Source organism: Zeus faber, assembly GCF_960531495.2.
Source record: "Zeus faber genome assembly, chromosome: 5".
In the NCBI taxonomy this organism is placed as follows: domain Eukaryota; kingdom Metazoa; phylum Chordata; class Actinopteri; order Zeiformes; family Zeidae; genus Zeus; species Zeus faber.
This window is the reverse complement of record NC_137192.1, coordinates 32,832,121-32,858,717: the sequence shown is the minus strand read 5'-3', so window position 1 is coordinate 32,858,717 and position 26,597 is coordinate 32,832,121. Positions and strand designations below refer to the sequence as shown.

At 45.7% G+C, this 26,597-nt stretch overlaps 1 protein-coding gene across 1 annotated transcript; it reads right to left on the bottom strand.

Moving 5' to 3' along the window:
* On the bottom strand, positions 1–22,093 carry LOC307230715 (FYVE, RhoGEF and PH domain-containing protein 5-like). Its single transcript, XM_080001151.1, has 21 exons — positions 21,955–22,093; positions 18,340–20,791; positions 14,650–14,815; positions 14,424–14,482; positions 13,867–13,897; positions 12,519–12,664; positions 10,798–10,954; positions 8,804–8,882; positions 8,655–8,705; positions 7,945–8,003; positions 7,751–7,822; positions 7,445–7,513; positions 5,921–6,004; positions 5,497–5,576; positions 4,943–5,018; positions 4,141–4,278; positions 2,457–2,559; positions 2,192–2,331; positions 1,831–1,956; positions 1,521–1,675; positions 1–939 (listed from the first exon to the last, which is right to left on the bottom strand). Exons 1-21 carry the CDS (start codon positions 21,962–21,964, stop codon positions 903–905), a joined length of 4,290 nt encoding a protein of 1,429 aa, XP_079857277.1. The 5' UTR covers positions 21,965–22,093; the 3' UTR covers positions 1–902.
* Between the last annotated feature and the right edge of the window lie 4,504 nt (positions 22,094–26,597).

Sequence of the window (26,597 nt, the reverse complement as noted above, 5' to 3'; positions counted from 1 at the left end):
ACTTGGTTCAGAAATAGCACAGTCTAAAATGACTTTATGTGTCAAGTACAGTTGGAAGCTCATGAAATGATGTAAATCAGTGCTTGGACAAATAAGGAATTTACATCATGTTTTCGTAGGTACTGTGCATTAAACAATAAAACAATTGCGATATAAGATTTGACATGAAGACAGTACATCAATATTTCTCTTAAAGATTCATCCCCCTTTTATATTAGTGCAAATCAAGCAAGTAGCGTCTTTCTCCCGTGTAAGTATTTACATTCACTACTGTTAATTCCTCTCCAATAATAAAGGACATGACAAAGGTAAAACAAAGGGCTACTGTACAATTCACCAGACAATGCATTTCAATGTATGTATTCATTTTGAATTCACCTTAAGTAGAGTCAGGAATCTGTAGTGTATGAAGAACCATTTCTTGCATTTTTCTGCAACTTAAAATAAAACAGAAGGTGTAAATGTTGACATATGTTTAGTACTCGAGGTGGTTGTGTTTTGACATGGTTAAAAATGTCCAAGCGCTTCCCCCACGACTAGATGGGAGCTGCTTGTGTCCAGTATGTGGGTCAGGCTTCTGTCCCGGTCCAGACTGTGGGATATTCAGGGCAACGCCCCTCGCGGCTCCGAGCGACACACCTGCCGTAGCGGCGGGGGGAAGGACGCTGAAGGTCGACAAAGTAGGCGATGGCGTCCCCTCGCGTGGTCTTTTCGCGAGACATGTCTACTTCGATGTTCTTCGTTTATTTTTTTCCTTTTTGTTTTCACATTAAGGCGTTTTTTTCCCCCGAGGATAGATCCTCGCAGGGCAGGAAAGACAGACTCTCCCGGGTAATGCAGGTGAGGTGAACGGTGGACATTCGAATCCATTTTTGCAGCAGCATCTTCAGAGGGGTTCAGCCCTATAAAACAGTGGCCTCCTCCATGGCATGGGCCCACCTGTATGAAGAGCAGATTGTTCGTTTTGCATCGATGACTTGTGCCCAATATCACGTCAAAGATATTTCAGTGAGTTAACTACGGTTCCAGCACGATAGACAGCAACATTATCTGTCAGACTGGTTCAAGATGGGCTCTTCAATCAGAAGCCAAACGGTTCTTGTTTGAAAGGGAAAGCTTTTAACTGAGATGTTTATTTGACAATCCCCTGCAAAGCGCCAGGATGTTCTGGCGCTTCAGTTTGGCACCGACCCTAACTGGTCAGCGCAGAACACACCGGCCCGGAGAGCCACACAAGTGAAGCATCGGGTCTATTTCTGGCAGCAAAGAAAAACGAAAACTGGAGCCACACTCTGTGCACATTGCATAACTTTGTGGCTCGACCGTGCAGTTTCTGGTAGGAGTCGTACAGTCGGAGGTGGCACCACCGCATGCACGTTATGTGTTGTTCCCACTTTCTAGGACCGAAGCTTCTTCACAGCTGCTCTACGTTATTCAACTACACAATAAATTTACCTTAAGCACATTCTTCAGTTGGTAAAAGCAATTACTCACGAGCGACTTTTTAATGTGCTGCTTACCTCTGGGCTGTGTAGTTGTCCTCGGCTTTAAAGGTGTAATACAACGTCTTTTTATGGTAAAGCTGAAAGACGGCAGCTTCGTCCTCCCGCTCGTGCCTGTCCGGCTGCCTCACTGTGAAACCCAGCAGGGGCAAGCTCTCTGAGGCCACCTTCTCCTGAAACACACACACACACACACACACCCACACACACACACACACACACACACACACGCAGGGAGGGAGATGGTTGAATTACACACCGTAATGATATCACAGTGGCTTTCGAGGTGTTCTGTTCAGGTTTTAGGGGAGTGCATCTTCCCCCTCACCTCTTGGGCGCGGTAGGTGTAAAGCACCTTGTCTTTGAGGAGAAACCACAGCCTCTTCCAGCTCCTCTTGCTCCTCTTACTGCGCTGCAGACTGCCGCTCATGGAGCCTTCCTCAGAGACGGTCGCCTGGGAAGCAGAGCGAGGTGTCTGCTTAACCGCGGAGGAGAATTGGACTACCCTCAACACACTCTGGTCGAGGTCATTAGTACCCAATGCACCAGTCCGCACCCACAGGAAAATGCCACTAGAGGTGGTGCTATCATTGCAGAAAACAAAATTAACTTTGACCGAAATGACTACACAGCTGCATTTTAATTTCACTCGAGCCTTAAATGGGTCTTGGCGTGCATACTGTGTGTACCTGGCTGATAGACATGGTCCCTTTGCGGTGCCTCCAGAGGTTCGGCGGGTGGATGTTCTGGAAGACGGCGGAGAGAGGCCGGCCGGAGCGGCTCGGCGGCCGCGGGCTGTTCGTCGCTGTCAGCGCAGGCACGTTTCCCCCTGCGCAGAGGGGCATTACGCGGCTGACCATGAGAAGGCCAGGAGAAACAGCGGCAGAGATGGAGACGCCAAGGAACACACAGACGGGTGTGAGACAAGCGCTCGTTCGGGAAGGAGCGGGGTACCTCTGTCCTTGAGCGCGCTGTAGCAGTGGTCGCACACCTTGGCCACGCGATCCTTCATGTATTTCAAAGGACAGCGGTTTCTGGAGCAGCTTCGGCAAACAATCTGGGACCAAATGGGGATGGGGAAGGTTACGACACAGCCGGCGTGCAAGGATCACCGCGCGCTTCAAAACCAAAGACAGGGTAATTACTACCCAATACCCATCACCACAAAAAAACAAAATTACTATATACACTGAATATACAAAATGTGCTCTATGCACAAGATTAAGATAAATTACAGAAAAGGCTTTAACGGCTTTAAAGGCGTAAATGGTATATACAGTATATAAATATGAATATAGATTAATATTCCTTGTACACAGTGGTGTAAAGTAATAAATTAAAAATACTTTGTAACTGTACTTGTGTATTTTTTGGGGAGCGTCTGTACATTACTTGAGTTATTTTATTGAGGTCGACTTTCACTTTTACTTGGCCACATAATCAAGGGTCATATCAAAACAACCACTCCCAAGCCTGTGTTCAGAGTTGCCAGGTCTGCGGTTTTCCTGCGGAATTGGGCTACTTTTTAAGTGTCTAAGCGGGTTGGGGTTTTTTTGTTGGCATGTCGGATGGGGGGTTGGCTGGGTTTGTCATGCAGACCTGGCAACCCTGCCCGTGTTCAGTTCAGTTTTTGCAGCATTGCTACGGAACTAGAAGGGGTATTTCCCAGAGTATTTACATTTACTCTTGATACTTAAGTTCCTTTAATCTCAGCTACTTCCTAAATGAGTGACTTTCGCTTTTTCCAGAGTATTTTTTTCTAAAGATGTCTCTACTTTTACTCAAGTGCGTCTTTCAATTAAGTTTTTCCACCACTGCCTATAAAAAACAATAATAATAATAATAATAATAATAATAATAATAATAATAATAATAATAATTAATCATTTAATTAATATTCATGATAAATATATCTGCAGGCAGGAATACACAGGGTCCGGTTTATTCATATTAGGTACCTATTACAGTTTTCCAAGTTTCCGTACACACCATTTCAAATCAACAGTTTTCGGGGTTCTGTGGGGTACATCGATATTGACCAAACTCGAACAACAAGATGTCTGAAAAGTCCCAGTTCCAACGACACCGCAACCATGTCTGTGCGTACTGCTGTTGCCGTGTTTCAGATACTTTTAGCCCGAAAAATGGCAAGAAGATGTAGAAGAGTTCAAGTTCAATAGCTGCAGGCAGCAATACACCGGGTCCGGTATCAACACCAATTACAAATGTTCGAGTTCTCGTGGAACGTTGCATCAGTTTGTGCTGTTGCTCACCTTCACGTCAGCATTACTACTAAAACCAGTTACATTTTTCTGAGTTTCCATTGAACGCAGTATCGGCTCACGTAGCGAAGCGGTGACGCGAGTCCTGATGACACGCAGGATTACTAATACAAGCCGATGCCATTGTTGCGAGTTATTACTTCATCCTAAAAATGAGAACCTGGGTTAGATGTGAACAGAACGCATTTATTTAGCAAAAAGGGGCGAAAGAGATAAAGTATTAAATGAAAAGCCGTGTCCCGAGTCCAGCAGTTGTCGTGGGCCAGAGGCTTTTACCCCCGAAAAATGCCAAGGAGGAGAATAATAATAAAAATCCCATAATAATAAAAAAAAAAATAATAATAATAATAATTCACCCTCCCGCAGGCGTGGCAGTGGTGTCTCCGCAGCGTGAGGCTGAAGTCTGACGTACAGTTCATACACATCATCACTTGAGAAACAGGCACCAGCGTGGGGGGCTTCTCTCCAAGGGACGGCCACAGCGGCTCCCTGTCCTGGAACACACACACACACACACAGTAAAACACTTAACTAACCTTGTGATAAAGTACACTTGAAATTTGTCTCCTTTAAATCCATCTCACTTTCATATCATTAGCCACATTAAGCTCCCAGTTTAACCATTTCCGAGGCAATTGAGGCCTTTATTAATTTAGGACTTTTGGAGGGAGCTCTGCATTTTCCTTTTGGTCTAAGTGAGGGTGTAGAATGAGAAATTATTTCAGATTGTTCCACATCAGTTTTAGGTCATTAAACCACATTAAGCGACATTAAGCTCAATCATTTCCATTCACTTTAAATCTGTGACCTTTTCCTCTTTTAATTAAACTCTGTACCCTGTTTCCTGAATTAAAGATGAATTTAACAATTTTGATTTTGGCTCATTAAGCCGCATTTAGCCCCCGTTCAATTCATAATTTATTTAATTAGCTGCAGATTGTCTTCTTCTTTTCACCATTTCACTACTGCTCATGACGCCCTACACCCAGAATTTTCATTTTTTCTTTTATCAAGTTTAAAAGTTTTTTGCCTGATTGAGCTGTTTTCACACTAAGCCTTTAAGGATGTCCCCTGACTTTGTAGCTGTGGTGAAGTTTCACATGGAACTTATCTGACGGAAGCAGACATTTCACTTCTCTATTTTAGGAGTTTTCTCACCTCCGCGGGACCTCTGGCGTGCTCTGTGACAGTGAGGCTCAGGGTGTAGAACCAGTCTTCCCTTTCGCTGCTGGAGCTAGGGAAAAACAAAAAATTCTGTCTGACATACTGTATAATATATAATATCGGGAATGGATTCGAAAACAGACGTTAAACCTACTGACTTGATTGCTTTCATTGATACAATTTCTAGACTTATTATTCACACAATTCTGCAATTCCCAGTAATACAAGATAGTTCAATATCAATATGCGGGATACATTTGCAGAATTATATATCCATTAATTATAATTATATTATATAATCATTAATATAATTATAATTCATATAAATATATTTTTTAATTGGGGTAATTAAATTATTTTATTATTTACTTCAGTTACTTCAATTTAAATTACACTGAAGTTCTCAATTGAAAATAAATTGCATAAGACATAAGTAACATAACATAAGCAGATGCAGTGTCATTCTGTAAGAAAGGTGATAGATAAGACAGACAGATGGACAGACAGACAGACAGACAGACAGACAGACAGACAGAGGTTTGTCCCACCTTGCAGACAATGTGACGGAGAGGTCTGTCCCTTCAATCTTAAGGGCATTCTGTACATTCTCTAGGATCACTTTAGAAACCTAGAGTGGAATAATAATTATTATTATTATTATAAATAATAACTAATAAAATAATAACTAATAAAAACAAACACCAGAGAGAGAGAGAGAGAGAGTCAAGTCAAGTCAAGTCAAGTCAAGTCATCCCAGGGCAACACAATGCGCTTATGAGAGGGAGAGAGAAATATACTGTAAGAGAGCAGTTAGAAGTCATCGAGTCATCAGGTATTTCTTGAAACATATGTCAAAAAATAAAGGAACGTTGCTTCAGCGCTCAAAGAAAATATTTATCAAGGATCTTTAAAAAGTGAACTGCAAAGGTCGGTGGTTGGTGTAAAGAGAAAGCTCAGGCAGATGGTGCCAACCTTCATCCCTGTGAGCGAAAGGGTGTTTTTCAGCCGGTATTTGCCGTCTTGCTGGGGGAAGGTGTAGAGCAGCACGTCGTTCATCTGACACCAAACAAAGAGAACACCCCATAAAGGACAAAGGGTACAATTCCATAGCGGCAGGAATACTCATTTCAAAATATGAACTGCCTGCGTGTTTGCAGTAAGTCACCACTTGGCGGCGCTATAAGTCCATTTAACAAAAACCCAAGCCCGCCCGGGGTGGGAGCAGGGCCAGGTCTCCTCAAGGACAATGTTTCATTTCACACACACATACAGCATGCCGTGGTTGAACAAAACAAACAACTCATCTCCCCCAGTTTGCAGTTAATGAGCCTACTTGTATGAATCCATGAGTGCTTTACTACATTTCTGGGAGGATCCTGGAAATAACAGGAGTCTCGTTAGTCTAACAGCGTTTTGAACGTCCTGCTGTACGTTCACGAAGGCAATGTTGCTTCTGCTGTTATCACTGCTTCGCCGCATTTAAGTATTTATTTTACATGCTGCTGTTGGCCTGTTAAGGATACACATAATATAATTACATATTCTACACACTATTTGCAAATGACCGAAAACTTTGACAAACGTAAAACAAACAGCACAGGAAAACCTGCGTTAAACCCGCGGGGATCTACGGCCAGTCGGAGTTACGTCCCTCCGGAATAAACATTTACGAGGATCCAGAGTCTTTCTTCCTTTTATTATTAGTACCCTGAACAGACAGAACATGTGGGGAAGCACAACAGCAGGGACAGACATAAAACAAAGCACTGCTTTACGTTTGGACCTCTCATAAAGCGGCGGAATTTAATCTGTCCCTCCCGGCCCGGGGTATCATGTTCGCCGAGTGTCTGCGGTGAAACCTTGCAACGCCCCTCGCCCCCCTCCCTCGCACGAGGCCGGGCGGGGCCAAAGCATTTCTCCGGCCTTCCCGGACGGCCCGTAAAGAATGACCGGTTCCACGTTGCTTCTCGATTGAGACTTATGACTTCATAAATCATGACCTTCTCTGCCCCCCCCCCCCCCCCCCCCGACGGCGCTGCGGCAACGCCCCGGCAGGCCTGGGCCTCACGGCGTGAACGCCGCGCCCTGCAATGTCGGACGCTCGTGTCCCCTTCACCGAAAGATCTGTAAAAAAGGGCGCATTAGCGTTCACCTTCGGCGGAGATAAAGTGAGTACAACCACGACACATTTCACAGTTAACAATCCGCGGATCAGATGCGGTGCGTGTGCTTCGGGGCTAAGAGGCCGCCTCAGGAAGTCTGCATTCAGAAACATCCTGCCAGGAAGCGCCGCTTTCAATGGCGCGGTCTAGACGTCAAACCGCTGCAGGAAGAGGCTCTCGGCTCTACCCCTGACGCTGCCGGGCTAGACATATCGGACGGTGCGTCGCGCGCAGCCTTGCGGGGCGGCGCACAAAGCTGCCGGGGGAGGTCGTCCATTTCAGCGCACCCCCCCCCATGCCGGGCGTTGCGCGGCGCACGGGAAGTGACATTTACCAGAAACAGATGGCGAGGCTGCCTGCTCTTCCTGCTGACCTTCATCAGGGTGCCCTCCTTTATAAATACCTGGGAACAGAAGGACAAACACGGCGGAGGGCGTCGGCATTACACTCTGGGAGGATAATGAAACGAACAGGGCGTCGGGAACGTCACACGGCCCCCCTTTAAAGTGGCCCCCGGGCCACCAGCGCCACCCCCGCCCCCGGCCACCAGGAGCCACGAAGGACGGGTGGATGGCCGCGGGCGAGGGTGGGGGCGAGGGTGAGGGTGGAGTTGTGTGGATGTGCTGTGATCAGAGCCTACCCTGCCGGGCCGCAGCAGGTCCTTCTGGCCACGGACGCTGTACTCTATGTTGACCAGACGCAGCAGGTTCCTCTGAAGAGAGCGAGAGAGAGAGAGAGAGAGAGAGAGAGAGAGACGCAGAAGGGAAAGGAATAGTATGGGAAGGGCAACGTGCATGAATGTGCCAAAACCAGCGTCTTCGCCTTGAGACTCACCCCGTGCTTCAAAGTGTCCTTGGCCTGATCGGCGATGTCCGACACCACCGCGACAGCGGCTGAGCCAGGCGAGGGGGGTGGCAGCCAGACGGGAGGAAGCGATTAAAACCACAATCAACGTTATTTACCGACGGTGAGGAATGCCGTCTTTTCACATCTCCGCCCAGAGACGCACGGCGCCCCGCCCATCCACCCACACCCGCGCACGCACACCCACACCCGCACACACACACACACACACACACACACACACACACACACACACACACACACACACACACACACACAAAGACACACTCTGCCCACGCCGCGTGAGCCAGCAGGGTGTCACAGAGCAGGGGCATGGAAGCGTCCGGCCGTCTGGCCCGGCTCTGACTCCCTTATCACTCATAGGACCTTGGAGATACTGTGTTTTTTTTGTTTTTTTTCGAGCAGCCAGATTCCCCGTGAATCACCCATGTAGCGCTCACACAAAGGAGAGCCCATATGGCCACCTGGTGGGTTACAGGCACGAAGAAACGCACCCAAAATGGCTCTCTCATGGCCGTCTCTTGAATTCCAAATGAGCACAAATGAATTCCCTGTCAACACGGCGGAGCAGGCGGAGCCCCCCCCCCCATGTAAAACAAATACTGCCAGGTCGGCGTTTATTCTCTCTACGGCGGACACACAGGGGGAGGGTCTCCAGGTCCTCCACTATTTGTAGGTACCTTGGGTATCTTCATACTCCTTGGAATCCGGGGAGAGGTTGTTCAGGTAATCTGGAGGGGGGAAGAGGGGAGATCGTGGAGCTTCAAAACCCGTTCAGAAACGCTACAACAAGGAGATAATTATGAATCCGCCTTTACACGATGCTCACCGGTGAGGACCATGCGGTACTGAGCCACGCGCACGATGACCTGGAGAAGCTGATGTTTTAGAGATGTTTTCTGACTCTGCTGCGGACAGAAAAAAAAACCCAACGTAATCAACATCAGTGCTGCCGTTGCTGTTCACAGCGCAAATGAACACAACAGTAAATAAATACATGAATGCACGAGATAAAAGAATCAATTTTGCGACGAGGCTTCCCATGTAAATGTATTGACCGTGGTGTAGAGTTTGAAACAAACAAATAAAATGCATTAGCAAATTATACAAGACTTTCAAGCCCTTCAGCAAAAGCAAGTCCTCTTGTAAAGTTGGACTCAGGGTCATTTTACAGAATTGCAACTTCTTGTGCATGGCATTTCCATACAGTTTGCGATTGTGTGCGTGTGCGTGTGTGTGTGTGTGTGTGTGTGTGTGTATGTGTGTGTGTTTGTATGTGTTTGTGGTTCATATGTGCATGTTTGCACTAATATTATATTATCTGTGTTCATGTGTATGCACAATATATTCATATATTCATCTACAGTACTTGCACACCTTCAAGACAAACACACACACACACACACACACACACACACAAACGGCATGGACACACGCACACAGGCACACATGTGCAACATGGATCATTAGGTCACAAATCAATATCACATTCCTGGCGGTGCAATACTTTTGACAGGGCAGGTGTAAGGACTGCACATCATCTAATTAGCTTTGTCAGCTTCTTTCTGCTGGTGAACTTGAGAAAGCCCTGGGTGCGGTATGCAAACCACCGTTTCGGCATATCATGGGCTGATCAGACCAATCCCTCACGGGAGTGGTGCTGATAATTGTGCAAATCAATTCAATGTTGGAGTGCCACTGAAGGACCACATCCTTACAGAGCGTCCGTACCGCACGGTGCGGTTTGGAAGTACAAGCGCAGGGAACAATCAAAAGCATGTTTATTAAAGGAAAGATATGCCGCTTTTCAACCCAGGCCTTAATTATTATTATTCCTAAAATATTGGTTCCCATCATTTATAACTGTTGACGCAACCTTGCCGAATGCTTTACCACCTAGAAACTTACTACTCTGCTGCAGCTTCTCACAGTGCTTCAATGCAGCACAACGGGACAAAAGCTTGGGGGGGAGATTAAGATTTTAGGGGGCTTTTTCGTGCCCCACTGGACGGAATTCGAGCGCAGTGAGAAGCTGCAGCAGAGTGGTAAGTTTCCCCAGCAGTGACGCGTTCATTGAGGAAATGCTGTGACCAGTGATAAACGGTGAAAAGGTAAAACGTTATAAAGCTGCATTTTAACAAGGCCCGGGTTGAAAAACTGCAAACATTCCCTTTGACAAACCAATATTGCCGTCGTCCACGGCACTTCGGGAACAGGAAGAAGCGTGTTTAAGACGCACCACCCCGAGGTGTGTTATTTTTACGCCGGCGTGTGGATTTTAATTATCTGCCGAAGGAAAGTCGAGGCTCTTTTAATAAGGCAGTGACAGTAAAACCAAAGAGCCACAAGCACATCGTACAACACCATCTCTGTAAGCCTCTTCACCGCACCTCACCGCACTTCATCTCTTTCAGTGTGTGCGGTAAACACACACGCCGTGGTTATCAGATCTAGAATATCCTCCACGTGTGTGCTTTATTTTGTCCAAAACCTGTGAATCGCTCGCCAAGCCTCTTATTTAGAGCGGTGCGGCCGCACCCCTGACATATTTGGCCCCAGTAGGTAAATGAATGTTATCTAAAAGCGAAGGCCCCACTCGAGAGATTTGTCTCGACAATATCATAGACGGAGCCCTCCGCATCCCCCCTCTCCATGGCTGAGCACTTTCTCGCTGCCTGTGAAATAGAATACTAATTAGTCTCCCAAATTAGTATGTGAAAGTTATGATTAAGTCCCAAAGCACCAGGATAACAGAGAACCGACGATTTTTTGTTTGTTAGGTTTGGCTCCCTGCAGGTGGCTCCCACAGTGCTTGGGTCTCACCTCAAACTGGCGAACCACGGCTGCGAAGGCGGGGGAACTTCGGCAGCTCTCCTCCAACAACGTCACGCTGCGGTCGTAGTGGCCAATGTAGGTTGTGAAGACCAGGAACTCGGGCTTCCTGGACAGGACCACGTCTGCGATCCTCTGGCTCTGCTCCCTGGGGGGCGGGGAGGGAATGGATTTAGGAACCTGTGGTCTGCGGGCGGCCTGTGACTCGGCTGAAAAGGCCGAATGGTTGCTGAGCTTCACCAGAGTGTCGGAGGAGCACTGGCTCAAACTTGGAGCAGGAGATGGGGAAAAGTATAGTACTTTTGATTTTGGTGTGTGTGTGTGTGTGTGTGTGTGTGTGTGCGTGCATGCGTGCGTGTGTGTGTGTCTTGAACTGGTCTTGGACAGTGAAGACCCCTATTATTATTTCAAGACTGGTCCAAAACTGCAACTTATATTTGTAGTTTTTAAATAATATTATATAGTATAGTATATTATATATAGTATATTATAATATATATTGTATATTATACATAAATATTTATTTAATTTTTTTGTTTAACCATTATTTCATGGGGTAGTCACATGGGGTTCTCAAATCTCTTTTACAACAGAGCCCTAGCCAGCACACACAATACAAACATATCGACACAGTGGATTTGCTGTTCTTTTGTCAGGTTTGCTCGAGTCGCAACTCAATTGATCATGAATTGGACTCGCCACTTTAAAGTCTTGGACTTCACTCAAGACTCCAAAACACACTGTTTCCGCAATTGTTTACACACAATTTCTTAAAAAAAACATGCCTCATATTCACAGGACTCCACACAAAATTCCAGAAACACACACACAAAAGGCAAAACTCCACAAATCTCCTGCAAAATGAAACTCAAAGCATTCAAAAAAATGTTATACCTTCTCAAAATGTTTTTTTTTTGTGTGTTAAAATGACACATCACACCATCACATGAAAAGATATTTCTAAGAAGCAGTTGAACACTGATGTGCTCAATGTAAAACACGATGAATGGAAAACACTTGTACGAACGTCTCATCAGCAGACTTATGCCGTTTGCATGTTCAGTGTTATACTCACTACGCGTGTACAATAGTCTGTTGGAAAATATTGTTGTCCAATGTTTTTATACTCAAATATAAAACACACAAATATACTGTAATATAAACAAAAATATGTTGGGGTTTTTTCGGAATACTGCATACATCCCAACACACAAAAAGTTGGATGTGTAAAGTGTTCCACAAACAGAACGGAATAAATAATAGAAACATGTACTGTATACAGTAATCATTGAGTACTGTATGGATTTGCAGCACTGAAATACTGTAATGGGAGTAGATGTCTTACCTACTCTGTTTGGGTTAGAACTGCAACCTGAGCGTAAAGCAGGAAATGAGCTTGTACTTCAGGAGAACTAGTTCAGGGGACTCTGGCACATCAGTTACAGGTTGTGGTCATTGTCTCAAGTACCAGTGTTAGTGTGTAAACAACTGAGAAAAACTGAAATAATAATAATAATAATAAGCTTTGGTCTCAGACTCTGTGTGTGTGTGTGTGTGTGTGTGTGTGTGTGTGTGTGTGTGTGTGTGTGTGTGTGTGTGTGTGTGTTCAAGTTCAAGTTCAAGTTCAAGAGGTTATTTGTCACATACATATACATACGGTCATACAGTGTGTGTGTGTGTTTGTGCGTGCGTGCGTGCATGTGTGTTCTCACCAGTGTCGTATCCGTTGTTCCAGCTCGGCGAGGATCCTGCTGTGCAGGGTGTAGACATCCGGCAGCTCGCTGAGGATCTCCCTCAGTCTGTCCTCGGCCAACACGGGCTCCCCCCCGTCCCCCGCCCCCACCGCCTCCCGGAGGTCCTGGGTGTGATAAATACACCTTGTTATGGCCCCGTGTGTGTGTGTGTGTGTGTGTGTGTGTGTGTGTCTTCAAAACGCTGGACACGCTGGACACGCACACTATCACCCCGTTGTCAGTTCAATTATTTCCCTGTTTCCACTTCTCAGAGATAAAATGAGATGCCACGATATCAAACAATCTGTTCGTTCAGCTCACACGCACATGCACGCACGCGCGCGCACGCACACACACACACACTAGAATGAGTAGTCTACTGCTTCACCGCATAAGTCATGAAAATATATGGAGTTAAAAAATTCTCCGAGGCTCACCGTAAATATTCCAGGTCAATAATTCATCTCTATTTGTGGCCAGAGGTGTAAATATTAATAACTAATATTCTGAAATATCTCCGTCACTGGATAACACATGTCATCCGCTTCACTTTAAGGTTTGATGATAACAGTTGGTGAAACGTTGCTAATGCATACATCAAATTATTCATATCACGCAAGGTGGACGACTTCAGAGATGCAAAAGGCGAAAGGATTTGTCATAAAACGGGTTCAGTTGTTTTGGCCAAATGTATATACAGTATTTTCCACTGGGAGAAAGTGGGGGGTCTAAAATGTTTTTTCCACGTAGTCATCGTACTTCTAGTCTTTCTTTGATAGGGTCCATTATGTGATGAAAACTCACTCGTTAACGTGAAAATTCATTTATAACGGTGATTAATGAAATATATATAAAATTAAGATCACTGCCAAAGCAACACCCCTAATAATATTCAATAGAACTCCATCGCTGTCCCCACGGTGACTGTTAAGGTCCCCAGCAGGTTGCTCTTACCTGTTTATCTGATGTACCAATGCCCATGTCTTAAAAAAGTTTTTTTTCACTCCTCGGATCAAGTGTCTTGCTGACGGAGGTACGGAGCAAAGGAGGCGGAATGACATTACTGCGCAGCGTGAAGACGCCGTAACCACGTCAGCGGGACTCCATGCGGTTTTCTTTTGACGTTGGACGGATCAAAGAAGTCAAACAAAAGCGCCACGTCACGACAGGAAGGTTGGGAAGGGCTCTTACAGTCTCTAATTCAATGTCATGCCAATATGTCAGGTCGGCGTCGCTGCGGGAACTTCAGCTGATTGCGCCTCGCGACTTAATTGACAGTTTAACGACGGGAAACACACGCAAGGACGAAAATAAACACATTGCTTACCTCCTGGAGGAGCTTGAGGGCGTTGACGTGTCTGAGTGCAGAGGAACAGATGATTAAACAACTTAGACTCAGACTTAGACTTAGACTTATACTTAGGCTAAGACTTAGACTTAGGCCGTTTCTCAATACCAAGTACGCAAAGTCCGGACTTGTAGACTTGGTAGTTCAGACTTGGCAAGTTCGACTCAGGAGTACAGACTCCCGGGGGCCAATACCATTACCACCGCTTGGTGCAAAATGCATTGTGGGATACTTGTCTGTCCCAAGTCCACACAAGTCACCACCGACGCATCCTCCATAAAATGGGCGGAGCAAGTCCACATCCGGGCATTTGGACTGGACTTGGCTTGATGCAGACTTTGAATTGGAACAGTACTTGGGCTGCGACTGATGACGTTTCACAAGTCCACAAGAACACAAGTACAGACAAGAACGCAGATTAAGAACGGCCTTAGACTTGGACTTAGACTTAGATTTAGACTGAGACTTAGACTTAGGTTTAGAGGGAAAGATGGCGTTGGTGACAGGGAATAGGATGTCAATGTGATTTGACTCACAATCTCTCTGTGTCCAGCAGCTCTTTGGCGATGTAGAAGGCTCTGGACCGACCGTCGGGCTGCGGACAACGACAATATTTACTATTAACAAATGTAGTTATTATGGATGTATTGTGCCGATTATTATACATGTTTATTGTTGTTCAATTTCTGATGCTCGTTTAATTGACAGATGATTCCAAACTAGTTGCTTTCTTCACGCTCCATCACGCGACGTGAGACCAACCTGCCGGTCGTAGTTGCTCTCTGCCCCTCCGTCCTCTTCGTCCGAGGTGTGGCCTTGCTCTTCCTCACCCGTCCCCGTCCCCTCCTCCTCCTCCTCCTCCTCACCCACCGAACCGAACGCGGGAGCGGCCGCCATGGAGCAAACTTTGTACACTTCGGTGTAGGCACTGAGGAGGAAAGGAAGCGCGTCAGGTCCATCCGCACGGCTAAAACCTATTACGTCTCACGTCGTCAACAACAGTGAAGGTTCTCATGGGCGTGTCGCTGCCACCGGGCCCTCGCCTACGTGGCTGGATGCCGATCCAGTTCGACGTTTAAAACCTTGCCATTAAGACACCCGTCCACGCGAGTGGCTTTTGCGGGCGAGTCACTCAACAAGCGTCCACTGACGCACAAAAGAACAATGTTTTAACTCGAATTTCAACGCTGCCGCGTCACAGCTGAGGACGCGCCCTCTCTTCCCGTGCGCGGAGATGTGAGGTGTGCGCCGTGCGACGCTCCACTCCCTGTGAGAGCTCATATCTGCGGGAGAATAAATCAGACGTACGACTCTCCCTGGACCCGCCCAGCTGGTTTCACATCCCGCTGTATTGAAAAATGTCATAATTAAACATATGCGGTAATAAAACGCGCAAAATGAGAATACATTTAAAAAACGCGGAGGGAAACCAATAAAATGCTTCCGTTGGGCCCCGTGGTGACGATGGCGTTGGAGTCAGGAACACATGTTGGTGACGCGGCTTGGTAGATTCCCTTCTGCACCAATGTCAAATCATTATGACAATAGCCGCCGCTCGGGCAGGGGATGTTTGCCACTATGACAATTACGGGTGTGGGCAAAGAATAACACCCAAAAAGAAATATGCAACGACTTAAAATGAACCACTAAAGCTCCCGGAGTCTCCCGGAGAAAAAAACTGATTTTCTTTTGGGTTTTTTTTCACAAGTAACGCAGTCGTTACAGCTCAATATTGTTGAGTTTCATATTGGTGTGATTCAATGTCTGAATGTGAGCTGAGTCTGAAACAAGAGGGACAGTGAATGTGTGTGTGTGTGTGTGTGTGTGTGTGTGTGTGTGTGTGTGTGTGTGTGTGTGTGTGTGTGTGTGTGTGTGTGTGTGTGTGTGTGTGTGTGTGCGTGCGTGCGTGCGTGCGTGCGTGCGTGCGTGTGTGCGCGCGCGTGTGGGCGTGCGGACCAGTGTTTTTCTTTCTCGTCCAGGAAAGCAGAAGCAAAGCAGGGTGATAAATGATAAAAGGGTGATAAAAAAAAAAAAAAAAAAAAACATTTATCCCAAATCCCAGCCACCACTCACGGGCCGCCGTGATGAATCTATATCGAGCGCGGAGTCAAAACAAACAAAATCACCGGCTTCCATTTCCGTGCTACTGCTCCGGTCACAGCCAAAGTGGGAGGTCGCTCGTGTGAAATCCAAACTTTCCAAAAGCAATGCAAAGACAGACCCACTTTATTCGACCTAGCCTGAATCATATTCACACCCCAAAAATAAAATAGATAAAAGCAGTAAAACTATTCAACCCTTTATGCAAGTATTTGGCGTTGTGGTGTCGATGTTATTGGCCTCATTTAGTCACATTAGTAATGTACATGGATTAAAAAAACAGCGGCAATAATTCCTTTTCCGTCAAAATATTGCGATAATTATCTACGCTAACCTAAAACCTAGAACTTAAAATTTGCCATTGAATATTTAAATACTATTGGATTTAAATGTTGAATTAGACAGTCTTCACACGCTCTGGTGACAGATTGAGGCTTCCAGATTGTTCTCAAATGGAATCGACCATATACTATTATATATTAACTATTTAATCTTGGGCTTTGACTTCTGGGCACATCTGAAAAATCTCTGTGTCTGCCACTTGCCTGAGTGTTATAGATTGTTATGAAAGCCAAAAGCAAAGTCTACGGTGATAAATGACTAAGGTTTAGAATAATAAATATATGGGGGTTTTTTTGTTCTTGGTGTTATTGAGCCAATGTTTCGAAAACACCGCTGGCCAGGTGAACGTTGCAGTAATATTGCAGTTCCAACTATTCTTGTGTAATGTGCGGTCAAGTGCTTGGTTAATAGAATCCAGTGCACGCTGAATAGAATGAAAAATATTGCACATAGCACATCTAATATATAGTGTGAGAAATGTTAGTTAATAAAAAAAAGGAACACTCTGTTGTGCAGTAGCCACAGGACTAGTACTTGATTACAGTGATTATCTGTATTTCTAGAGGGAAACCATGTTGCAACCACGCCGTGCAGGATACTCCGACAAAAACATGTTTGAAATAACTGGTATTATCTGAATTATACTTCACCAGCACCAGCTGTCATGTTTAGTATGAAAAGTAGTTGTAGTATAAGTAGTCACAAATAAACCATGTGCAATAACTCATTTATATTACCTTTTAATATTTTGATAGGCACCGATGAGAGACGTGTTTATTTTTAGACTTGTTTGACTTAATTGATCATGACTATTTTATTTCCACAGTATATACATATATATATATATATATATATATATATATATATATATATATATATAATATATATATATATATATATATATATGACCACGTGAAATACCCAGCAGGGTGTGGACACCGTAACAGAGCGCTTGCAGGGTAGCAGCAGGTTGTGTGACAGAATGCACAGGGTTGCATGAAAAAAAAAAACATGCGTTCTGTGAAGCCATAAACCCAGTCTACGTAGGGCTACGGTGTACACCTCCTTTAGAGTTCTGTTTGGAGGACACATCAAATAAACACCGTGTAAGTTAAAGGGGGTTGTCTTGCATTATTCTGGCCAGACGTTGACCAAAAAATTTGAATTACAGTGGCGTTGGTGTGCAGCCTGGTGATGGTAAACATGGTAGGAGCAACTGCTGACTGCAGAACATGCAACACTGAGATCCTATCGCAGCCTGTTTTCTTTCCCATTGGCTGGAGAAAGGAGCGATGACTCCAAAGTGCTGTGACTATTAATCATCCTGAGGGGTGTGTATGATAGCGGCCCAGTAAGATGGGATACTGTGTGTGTGTGTGTGTGTGTGTGTGTGCGGGGGGGGTTAATGCCAGCAAAGCATGGGTGATCATACGAAACAAATACCAACATAATAGTGAAGCTGCTGCTCAGAGGAAAGGCTCCAGCTAAACATGATGAAACCTATTGGGGTCGATGACTTTAACAGATGATTTGTCAAACCAGAACGGCCCCCTCGTAAGAAAGGCCCTTCTACTAATAAATGAAAATACCCCGCGCACACACCCGGAACAATGCAAAAGGAAAGCTACTGCACATCCGTCCCTATATTCTTAAACTTCCCATCACCCCCCTCCTCCCGCTGTCCCTTCCGCGTCTGCTGTGGTCACAGCTGCAAGGGGCCGTGCATATATAGTTGTAAATCTTCTGCCACGAGAGGGTAGTTAGCCCACATCGCGGACAAACAGTCATAAAGAACACCAGCGCTCGGTCTAAAAGGTGGCATGGATCACTTATATCACCTCCAAGAGCATCTCGCCGTGTCAGCACACACTCGCTCCCTCTCTGACTCTCACTGTCAGACACACCCCAAAACCTACAGGCACACACCAAGTCACACACACACACACACACACATACACAGAAATACTGTGAACATTACATACATATTAAAAAAAACATCATTCTCCTTACCTTGCGTCTTCTTGCGCAGGAGACACAGGAGCTTTCCTCTCAAACCCGGGAAAGCTGCTCATGTCCACATAGCCGTCCGTGTCGTTGGCCGAGGACCGCGCCCGGCGGGGATGCTCAAAGAACTCTGCAAAGGTTCCCTGTCTCACCGGCCTCTGCCGCGGGACCTGGATGTTCTCGTAGTCGGAGCTAATAGGGGGGATGTTCTCGTAATCCGAGGTATCTGTGTTGGGGAAGGAAATGGAGCGAGGCTTGGTCAGAGGAAGAGCAGCAAACGGCAGCCTGGAGCGATCCTCGAAGGACTCGACACGGACCACGCTGCGGTTGAGGAAGGCGACAGAGAGCGCCCTTTGTTTGCTGTCCTTGCTCAACAAATACGTGGGGAGTTGCGGCGACAAAAGCTGAGCCGTGCTTTCAGGACAAGAGCTGAGCTCCGGAGAGCTCCCCAAGTTGCTCTTGTCAAAATGCAGCAGTCCGCTGGAGGTGCGGTGGATGGATTCCGATGAGGACCTGGTGGAGGCCACGTTGGCGTCCGCCGCAGCCTTGCGGTCGTTTTTTTTCCCAAACTTGAGCATCAGAAAGCGCTTAATGTAGGATTTCTTCTTCTTGTTCTTTTCCTGTGCGTCCCCTTCGGTGAGAAGGGAAGGGGAGCTCTTTGTGATGGGCTTCTTAGTGATGTAAGCCAGTTCAAATGGAGGAGGGATGTCCAGCACAGATGTAGGCGTGGACAGGCCACTGGATGGCATCGGGGAGCACCGGGAAAAGCTTCCGGACGAATTGAAGGCCTGAGGTGAAGACAGACCGTCCTCTCCTCTGTCTGTCGGGGAACCCTCTCTCTCCCTGTACAGACACAGAGACATGTCTCGTCCCTCGACGGAAAAGGAGCGGGGGTATTTGGAAAAGAGATGCGGTTTGGAGTAGCTCTTGGTTCGGACGGTGTTAAGCATGGGGCTGCTGGTCAGTGCAGGTGCAGTTTGGTCCAGTCTGCCCATGCAGTTTCTCTGAGTATTGAGCTGTGGTCCCAGCTCAGCTGTAAAAGTTGATAACTTTCCCGAAACCGACTGCGAGCGGATGGCTGCAGTCCTCTTGTCAAAGGGAAGAACAATTTCTCTTTCTAAGTCGTCCCCGGCCACCTCGTAGATGTGTTCATCGCTGAGATTTGGTTCTGTATCAATGGTGCTATCCCAAAACGGCACCTCAGGCTCTTCCGAGTCCTCCTCATTTCCGAAAACGTAAGAGTCGCCGGGTGCTATTCTGTGGGGTTCCGACACAGAAGAGGAGAGGGAGGTATCGTGGTCTGTAGGCACCGAGAAGGAAACGAGCCTGAACCTGGGGTGGTTGTCCAGCAGAGCCTCCACCATGTGTGCTTTATGTTCACCACCCTTGATGAGCATCCTTTTCTGGCACAGGCTCACTGTTATCGCTTCCTTGTCTTTGTCATCCTCATTATCCTTGTCTATATGCACATAATCGCCAGAAGAGATACACTCTATTTGTCCATTGTCAACGGATTTCCTAAACAGCGTGTCTTTATTAGTAATGCACCTATATTTACTAGGTAGCACAACGGTGCTATCTCCTAGTAAATGTTTCTGCTGAAAGGGTGGGCTCTTTGAAATGGCAGAAACGTTATCTCTTTGTTCTCTGTCGATGATGTCCCTAGACGAGACGTAGAAAGGCTCAGAGGCAGTTTCAAGTCGGCCATTTGGGCCGCTCGCCCGTCGCTCCGCCAAAAATTCCGCCAGAGCACCTGCTTCGCCCTCCTGGCCTTGAGGCGTTTCTCTGCTCTCCTTCATGTCCTCGTCCCTCCACCCGGGGGCTTTGTCCCCGGAACAGTCCTCAGCCTCCTCCTCCTCCTCCTCCTCCTCAACACTGGTAAAGGAAAAGTCCCCTGCTGAGAAGTCGTCTCTGTCCGCCAGCGCCTCGCCTGCGTCAAAGCCCTCAGAGTTCATGTCCTCCGTCATGTCCGTGTCCGTCAAGTCCATGGCGTTCGTGGAGTCGGAGGTGAGTCCGGCGCCGCCCACCTCCAGGGTTTCCAGGGAGCTCACCCCGTCCCTCAGAGCCGCGTGGCTCGACCTCCATTTTTCACCGATTTCCTGTGCCATGTTGTTCTCTGCGTTTTCCTCAAGCCTCTTCCGTCTGTCTTCAGGGTCTTGTGAGCCGCTCAGTTTTTCCTTTTGTCCTGGACAGAGGACATAGAGGTCAAATCGGTACTCCCCCGTCCCCACGTCTCGCTCATTCGCTTGGTTAAGCTGCTCCTCTGAAGGCAACAGGCCTCCACTAATGCAGGAGGTCAGATCCCTCCCATTAAACTCATGTGGAACTTTGGGTTTTGGAGCTACAGGAGGTTTGGGACCCCTCCCTGCAGCGTAGGCTCTAGACATGAGAGGGGAAGGCAGCAGGATGCTGTCAGGACCAGGGAGTTTCGGCTTAGGTGCAAGCGGAGGTTTGGTGTCTAAAAGCAGGAAGAGAAAATCATCACATTACACTTTGTAAAATGATATTTAACATAGTTGCACTCTATTGATTTCCCACGCCCCATACTGTCCTTGGCTGTGTCAAATGAAGTTAATCTTGTATAATGACTACTTTCTGCCTTCCTAGTGACAGTGATCGCATACGTTTTTTTTGTTTTTTTTTTAATCAAACCTCAAATGAAAAACAAGCTGATGCTATGTGCAACAGTTTTAAATGGGTCGAGGGCTTGGGAAGGATTTCACTGTGTGCTCCCTCAAAAACAAAACTCCCAACTTGAAGGGATTTCCCTGACTCACTTCCTGTGATTGAGGGGAGAGAAGCCCTTTTCAAACTATTTTTACTGCTTTAAAGATAATATGGGAAAGCAGCAAAGCACAAGGTCGAAAAACAAAGGATGGTGAATTAGGAAACTGATGTGGATTAAATGACCATAAATACAATAGAAAAAAGCAAAAAAAACAAATACAAAATGATGAGGACAGCACTGCTCCCACCAGAACAATACACCTAAATTTGGGAATTTGCATACAATATTAACATTAAGGTTGTCAAGATAATAATAATAATAATAATAATAATAATAATAATAATAATAATAATAATAATAAAATTATTAATAATAATAATAATAATAATAATAATAATAAAAATAAAAATAAATAAAAATAAAAATAAAAATAAAAATAAAAATAAAAATAAAAATAAAAATAAATAAATAAATAAATAGATAGATAAATAAATAAATAAATAAATAAATAAATAAATAATAATAATAACAACATTCATAACAGTTTTCAAAAGGTGACCTATAATTTAATCTTAAAGTGAACTAAAGTGATCATGTTTAATGATATAAAATGAGATTGTAATCATGTCTTTGATTGTATCAGTACTTTCAATTTCCTTACACATTTATTATTCCTTATTAGATTTTAAAAAAAATTGATCCACGAGTGAGAGCAATTGGAATTCCTTTCTCCAAATATTGATTTGCGTGACATTTTCCCCACTTTCAGGTTGAATATGTTTCCAAGTGAATGGGATGACCATCCCTCTCGTCAACAGAGTCTCGCTCTCCGCCCCCTCGTCCCGCACCTCTTCTAACGGACTTCTTGTCCTGTCATTGAAAAGTCATCTTACCTGTATTCATTGTACGCTCAAGTCGGGTCCTTTACCGGGGCATCGGTCCAAAATGAAAGGCAGCACCATTTGAAAAATAATGGCAACGTGGTCTATGACATTTAAACAGTTTCGTCATTTGAACTCATAATCCACATGGAGCCACATGATGCGACCTCCCTCTCCAGTGCGGAGTCTGGACTGAGAGAACGAGTCTCATTCCTCATTCCCACCGCGACGCTTCCTCCCTGCAGCCACAGCCCATGTTCCACTATCCAGCCAAATACACTGTCCACTACCGCAGAAACACAAGGTCCAACAATAGTTTATAAGAGTAATAATAATAATAATTATTATTATTATGATTATTATTATTATTATTGTTATTATTATTATTATTATTATTATTATTATTATTATTATTATTATTATTGTTATAATTATGATTATGATTATTATTATTATTATTATTATGTTTATTATTATTATTATTATTATGAGTTATGTTGTTGTTATTATTATTATTATTATTATTATTATTATTATTATTATTGGGGGATTACATTACCAAAAGCTTATTTAAATATTTTTTTAAAGAGAACAGGTCCCCCTTTTGGTAAAAATTGGACTCCCTCCAGACACACCCCTCTAAAATATGTCACCAACAGTAGTTCACACAGGATGGAAACAAATGAACTCCCTAAATAGAAGGCTGGCGGCTCACACAGTAGGGCCGTGATAGATTGTTTTCGACCAGAGAGAGAAGGAACAATAAACAAACTGGTTCAATACTTCACATTCCTCTATTATTATCATTTTGTTAAATAAGAAGCGTGTGTGTAATATTCAGTGGGGTCATCCTGCTTGCAGCTGGACGCGGCTCATTTTGCTTTATCGAAGCATGAACAAATGCACTAAAATTATGACCGCAGTAAGCGTTTCTTCCAGTGTAGTGCACACCAGCACCGGCCAGAACAGATTGTCTGGGTCATTAAAAAACATTATGTGGTCATACCTCTGACCTCCTTTTGCTGGTGCAATCTTTTTTTTTTAATTGAGTCAATAAAGGGGAGGAAGGTAGGCTCCATGGTCTGCAGCGACAGAAAAGAATGACAGATCTCCTGTCAAACGTTGGGTGAACATGGAAACGTGTTTTGGGATGGAGGGGCGTCACAGGGAGAGGCCACACGCACACCTTCACGCACAAGCACAAAACACACACAATTCAACATAAATAAACACACACACACGCACTCGCGCTCCCTTGGCTGCTCATACATACAAACAAAATGCAAGGGTGGCAATCTAGATGCAACTGAGATTTTCTTCGCCTTGTTGGTATTGTGTGAGAAAAAAACAGGTATTCCCAGATAAACCAGTCATTTGTAGAGAGAATAGAGTGTTGCTGTGAGAGATCGCCAGGCGTGCCTTCAAATTCCACTCTATAAAAAGGCATAATGGAAACCAGCCCTTGTGTTGCAAGATCAAAATTGCACGGCTGCACTAATTCATTGGATTCATCAGCTCCAGCAGAAGAACAGCTCCGTGTTCATCCGAACACCATTATAATAATCGCAGCTCTATGCGTTTGTGACGTTTGGGGATGGTTGTAGTGGTCAGCAGGATCGTGGTTTGCCGAGGGAATATTTCAATGTAAAAAAAAAAAAAAAAAGTGGCAGAAAAAAGGTTTGAAAACACTGCTGTTAAGTTTGGGTGTATTTCCAGTGACCACAACCAAAAAAGTACATGCCCCAGTTGGCTCCTTGATCCCTGGCTGTCTGTCTCCTGTTTGTGTCGAGCCACAGTAGGAAAAAGCCCATCTCCTCCTTTCTCCAAACAATGAGACTGGGACTTAAAAAAAGAAACTCCATCTTGATACAGTATAGTCTTTCCTGTGACTGTTTTTCGAGTCTCGGGCAAAGCTACAGCTGCGGGTCCTGCACACGGCCCTCACACCGCCCGGCGCTTTTCTCTGAATAACCTTTGGGCCGGCGTTGCGCTCGCAAATGTCCCCCCAGCCACAAATAAAGAAGGTCCTTGTGGTTAAAGAATGAAAAGGTTAGAGCAAATAAATCGTTGATATTCCCAGGTAGAAGAGGGAGAATTTATCCGTCTTACAGGTGCACGCATGCGCTTCACACACAGACGCACACGCACGCGCACGCGCGCACACACACACACACACACACACACACACACACACACACACACAGTCACACACACACACACACACACACACACACACACACACACGCGCGCGCGCGTGCGCAGGGAGCGGTGACTGAAGAAACGTGACTTCTGCATTTTCTTCCACATCCTCGCTCTCATTCCTCCCGGGGGCAGCCGGGAGCAGTGGGCGGCCCCTTTTTTTCATCGGCGCCCGAGGATCGATTCCGGGAGGATCCGTGCCGTGATGGGGGACAGCGTTCTGCGTCAGGGGCAGGGCTTCGGGAGGGGCTGGGGGCCCGGGACTCCTGGGGGCCCGAGACGCAACCTTTTAATTATTATTTTTTTTTTGGACTGCGCGGGCCCTTGGCATGTCAGGTGCGCTGATACGATGTCACCTTTAAAGCATTACCATACCTTCAGTCGGCGCACTCAGTATACAGTATATACCTCCTCACAGAGGAATTACGGTCATGGTTGGTAGTAAATTGACAGCCATTTGAGTCATGACTCAAATAAAACCGTTCAATTAATTTAATCATTTTGAAATGTTGTGCTGCATGAGTATAGTTGTTTTACTTGCACGCTCACATTTGGGGTCACAGCACGCAGACGTTCAAGCGATTTCCCTCCAAATGTGTGTCATACACGCTGCCCCCGTCATCGACAACCGCCAAAGAAAACGTCATCATCAATCACTGGTCAACGGTGCAGAAATTGTTAACTCCCGCCGTTTAAATACGCGAGGTGCAGCGGCCAACGTGAGCGGAGTATCATGCAAAACACAAAAGTGGAGCTCAAAAACAGAAAGACAAAGAGAATGTCCCAACCGCCCAAATTAGACACGTACTTCGTTCGCACTCATCACCCTCCAACGGCAACTCCAAATGAGCCTGACGGGAGCGGCGATGCATCCCCACAACCACCTGACCACCATCAGGGTCAGGGAGCAGTCACACAGGTAGGCTACAGTACTGTGACTGCAAAAAAAGAAATTGGGGTAGTAAATGGAATTCTATATCAATATTCATGACATTTCACTGGATATATGTACTGTATGACCGTATGTATATGTATGTGCCAAATAACTACTTGAACTTGAACTTATTCTTGTAGTAGCCTAATTAGATGGATTAGTTAGGGCTTTCCCGAACCTGGCTTGTCCACCGCACACAGGACTGTATTTATATAAAGCGCTTGAAGTGCTTGAAGTGCTTGAAGGGCCCGCCCTTTAACTTGCTCCGCTACTGTCCTTTTTTTTTTTTTTTTTTTTTTAATTGGGCTCCTTTCTTGATGTTGGAGAAGCAGCCCAGCAGCACACCAGGCGGGAACCCAAACCCAGAATCTTCTTGCTGCGAGGAGGAAGGGCAAGCACTGCGCCACGGCAGTGTCAACATGCACGTGCAAACACACACCCCCATGCACACACACACACACACACACACACACACACACACACACACACACACACACACACACACACACACACACACACACACACACACTTTCCTGGGGATGGGGCTTGTCGTGGACAGGAAGCGTTCCCGGCTTGTTCCTTTGTCATCTGTAAATCTTGTCGACTTCAAGTTGTGTCAAGCAACAGGGAGCAAGTGTCACGTCCTTCTAAGTTTAGTTTCATCCCAGGGAAACTAAACCAAACACAGCTGGAAGGTTGTTTTCTTTCCTCTTCTGACATTTGGATGTTGACGACGTCATCCAAATGTCCCAATGTTCCAGTGTTTTATGGTTTGTTTGAAACGCTTCACAATTACGACTCCACGTGTCTCAAGCCGTCTTCCAGTGTTCGGCGTGACCCATTAATCACGGGACATTTCAAGAGCGCGGACGACGTCTTTGTGCATTAAAACTGCTAAAGTCATTTGTGGGGGATTTAAGGCATTCCTTTCGTTTTAAATCATGGGACGCGGAGAAGCGGTGCGGGAGAAGCGTTCGGCAAAAAACAGGCTCCAATTATAGCGCGCCGCCTCGACCCAGGACAACAAACAATGGACAATGGTTAAAGGAGCATTTGTGCCGTGTGGATAAAAATGACCCGGAGCCCCGTGTCAGTGATAAAGCCTCAAACGCGAGGTTCCCTCAGCCCTCGTTCACGGTCTCACTCGTTTAGATCAAACCGTGAGCATGGGAAACACTTTGAGGGCAAAAAAAACTGCACTTTTTGAACATCGCCAAGGCTGCAGGACGGAGTGGAGCGGAGGAGAGAGCGGGGAGAGCTCAAACCACCGCCTCGACCTTGACTTTATCTGATCGATCGACGCTCATTCAAGGTGACGGCTCCGAGTTTCAAACCGTATCGTCTTTGATCGCCTCAGCCCTGCAACGGGGGGGGGAGCCATCATTTGGAACGGGATTAGAAATCGGTGCAGCATCGATTCATTTCCTTGTGAAAAATGAAAAACCGCGAATTGACGGGCCGGGTATTAGGCACATCGGGGAAATGACCAAGACTGTCATAATTGACTCAACGATCCACCGAG

Coding starts and splice junctions, on each gene's coding strand:
- LOC307230715 (XM_080001151.1), bottom strand. Junction 14,483..14,649: donor AGAGCAACTACGACCGGCAG/GTTGGTCTCACG, acceptor CGTTGTCCGCAG/CCCGACGGTCGGTCCAGAGC. Junction 13,898..14,423: donor CTGCTGGACACAGAGAGATT/GTGAGTCAAATC, acceptor CTCTGCACTCAG/ACACGTCAACGCCCTCAAGC.